General features: G+C 64.3%; 1 protein-coding gene across 1 annotated transcript in view; it reads left to right on the top strand.

Moving 5' to 3' along the window:
- Positions 1-3,004, top strand: part of NCS1 (neuronal calcium sensor 1) — a 6,135-nt gene that overhangs the window by 1,212 nt on the left and 1,919 nt on the right. Inside the window, exons 3-6 of the mRNA XM_009888055.1 lie at positions 1,222-1,360; positions 1,888-1,966; positions 2,111-2,199; positions 2,514-2,591. Coding sequence (XP_009886357.1) covers positions 1,222-1,360; positions 1,888-1,966; positions 2,111-2,199; positions 2,514-2,591 — 385 coding nt within the window. The remainder of the gene's footprint in view (positions 1-1,221; positions 1,361-1,887; positions 1,967-2,110; positions 2,200-2,513; positions 2,592-3,004) is intronic.

Here is a 3,004-nt window from a genome sequence, read left to right as displayed (position 1 = left end):
CAGCAGCGTGAAAAAGATGTCACCGGCACTTCGGTTTCCCACCTCGCCACCCCCTTCCCCTCCTCCTCCAGCCCTCGACCGCCGCAGCGGGCGCCTGACAGATCTGGGCGATGCGTTGCGTAATGCTCATGGCACCCTGCATGGTCCCCGCGTGGTCCCCACGTGGTCCCTGCACCCACAGAGCCAGCGAGCCCCTTCCCCTGCACCCTCCGGGGCGGCACTTTGCGGCATCCAGGTCCAGCCCGGAGCTGGGACCAAGGGCTTTGGGGGTGTTTAAGCGCCGATGGGTTTTGGGAGATGCTCTTGGCTGTGCCACCCTGAGGACGCAGTAACGCCGCTGTGCCCCCCGCCTCCTCCAAGCAGCTTTCGCTTGGGGTCATGCAAAAAATGCCGGTGCGGAGCCTCGGCTGCCCCCGGTGCTTCGGGCTGCCGTGCTGGTGGTTTTTACCGGAGCATCACTGCAGCACATGAATACCAAGTGGTGCGTTGCGAATTGCCTGCGGGGTTGCTGTGGATCCTGAGTCCAACCCCGGGCACAGTGGCTCAGTGGGAGCTTTCCCGGCCACCTCCATGCTGGAGAGCCGGTCGGATGCGCCTGATGCAGTGGGGCCACAGCGGAGCGGTGGAGGGGAAGGGCAGCTCTGGCCCTCGGGTGAAGCTTTCTGTTTGCAGCTTCTTGCTTAGGAGCCGCATGCATCCGAAGGTCTGAGCAAGGGATATAAACGCTCCCCAGCTTCAGGGCCAAGCGAGGCATCGCCTGCTCCGGCACCTCCGCCTGCAGCATGGCCGGGCTGGCAGGAGGAGACTCTGTGCTGAGGGCTTTTTATTTTAAAGGAGGTTTAAAGACTCTCCCGTATGCTCCTGGCTGGGTGGTGGGTCCGCGTCCCTACCCAGGTCCTGGAAAATGTTCAACATGAGCCTGGTTGTGGCTCAGTTGCCACTCCGGGACTCGCAGCGGGGTTGGAGCAGTGTGGGGGACACTGCTCGGTGTCACTGGTGCCGCTCGCTGCTTCTCCAGGCTGTCCCCGCTGCCACCCTCGCTGCCGTGCCCAAAGGGACCTTGTCCTGCGGGGCTGGGAGGTTGCGGGTGGGCGATGGGAGCACCCGGGGGCCTTCCTGGCTCCAGCGCCGGGGAGAGCCGCATCCCGGGTCCCCAGGGCTTGGGGGGCTGCGTGCAGCAGGGACACCCGCCTGGTGCCCATCTCTGCCCTTCCTCCGCAGGTACAAGGGCTTTATCAAGGACTGCCCCAGCGGGCAGCTCGATGCCGCCGGCTTTCAGAAGATCTATAAGCAGTTCTTCCCCTTCGGCGACCCAACTAAATTTGCCACCTTTGTTTTCAATGTTTTCGACGAGAACAAGGTAAATTTTTGGGCATGGTCCGGGGGGGGGTCGGGGCTGAGCCCGTGGTGACGGTGGGACGGGTTCAGTAATGCGGCTGCGCAGCGCCGGAGGAGGAAAATACTCCAGCGCTTCCTGGGGTGTGCAATTAAAGCAGCGCAGCTGTAGCGAGCGAGCCCCCGCGCTTATTTTAGTCGATGAGAGTCAAGTGGGAAAAGGCGGTGAAGTGGCAAGCGAGAGAGGAGAATGGCGATATTTCGGTGCCGCTGACGAGGGCCCACCCGCACGGTGCCCCCCGCGGCTGCCGAGAGCCCACCCGCACGGTGCCCCCCGCGCTCCGGAGTTGCTCCCGCCGGGATGCTCGCTGTCGGGCTGGGCACAGCGGCGGGATCGCGCTGCTGGAGATAAACGTGCATCGCTCCCTCCCTCCCCGTTGCCTTTTTGGATGTGCCCTCTAAGAGCACCCGACGCCGGGCACGCATGGGCAGGGGGGACTTTGCGGGGCAGGGGTGGCAGCGGCACCCTCACCCCCTCCTTCCCCCTGCCAGGACGGGAGGATCGAGTTTTCGGAGTTCATCCAGGCGCTGTCGGTCACCTCCCGGGGGACGCTGGACGAGAAGCTGAGGTGTAAGTGCTCTCTGCATGGTGGGCTCAGCCCCGCAGCCCCCGGCACGGCGAGGGAACTGGTGGGCGGTGGTGGGGGGTGATGGTGTGCGTGTCTGGTGGGACGGCCACGGTCCCAAGGACCCTCGGCGTTGCTCTGGCTTGCAGGGGCGTTTAAGCTCTATGACTTGGACAACGACGGGTACATCACGAGGAACGAGATGCTGGACATTGTGGACGCGATTTATCAGATGGTGGTAAGAGATGGGGGAATGTGGGGTGGGCAGTCCCTGGGGGTCCCCACTGGGCTCTGCGGGCAGGGGGGCTGCGGGGAGGATGCTGAAACACCCCGGATTCCCTCCCTGGGCTTTTTTGGTGGGGGGTTGTGGCCATCGTGGCTGGGGCAGGGTCCGGATCTGGCTGCTGAGGATGGCTCTGGCACAAATGCTGTCCCTCTGCACCCTCTCCTGGCGTGGGGAGGGGCAGTGGCGGAATGTGTGTCCTCTCCCGGGGACACCGTCCAGGCAGGACACAGGTGGGTGCGTGACCGGGTCCCATCCCACCACCGCAGGGAAACACAGTGGAGCTTCCCGAGGAGGAGAACACGCCAGAGAAGAGGGTGGATCGGATTTTTGCCATGATGGACAAGGTGAGGATGCTCGAGTGTTTATTTTTCCTTGGGGCCAAGGGATGGAGGAGGCAGTTGTGGGCCCCCTTGCCGCGTCTCGGCTCTTGCAGGTACCTCCTTCCCTGGTGAATACAAGGTCTCAGCTGCGGCTGGGCTCGCTGCAGACCCCTGCATCCCTCTGGGATCCCCGTATCCATCCAAAGGGCCCCTGAGGTGGCATCTCACCCTCTGTGGCATTCCTCCCTGGCTGCAGGCATGGGTGGTTTGATGGGGAAACCGAAGCTGCGGCGGTGGGGGGGGACGCGGGCGGCTGTGCGGGATGGGGTGGGTGCTGGTGGGGTCCCGGGGTACCCGGCGTCTCCCTCGCTGGGGTGAAGCGACGCTGCGACAGGAGTGTTTTGCAGAACGCGGATGGGAAGCTGACGCTGCCAGGG

Source organism: Charadrius vociferus, unplaced genomic scaffold (assembly GCF_000708025.1).
Source record: "Charadrius vociferus isolate BGI_N301 unplaced genomic scaffold, ASM70802v2 scaffold56, whole genome shotgun sequence".
NCBI classification, from domain to species: Eukaryota; Metazoa; Chordata; class Aves; order Charadriiformes; family Charadriidae; genus Charadrius; species Charadrius vociferus.
Note: the sequence above shows the minus strand (reverse complement) of the source record. Positions and strands in the feature narration are given on the sequence as shown.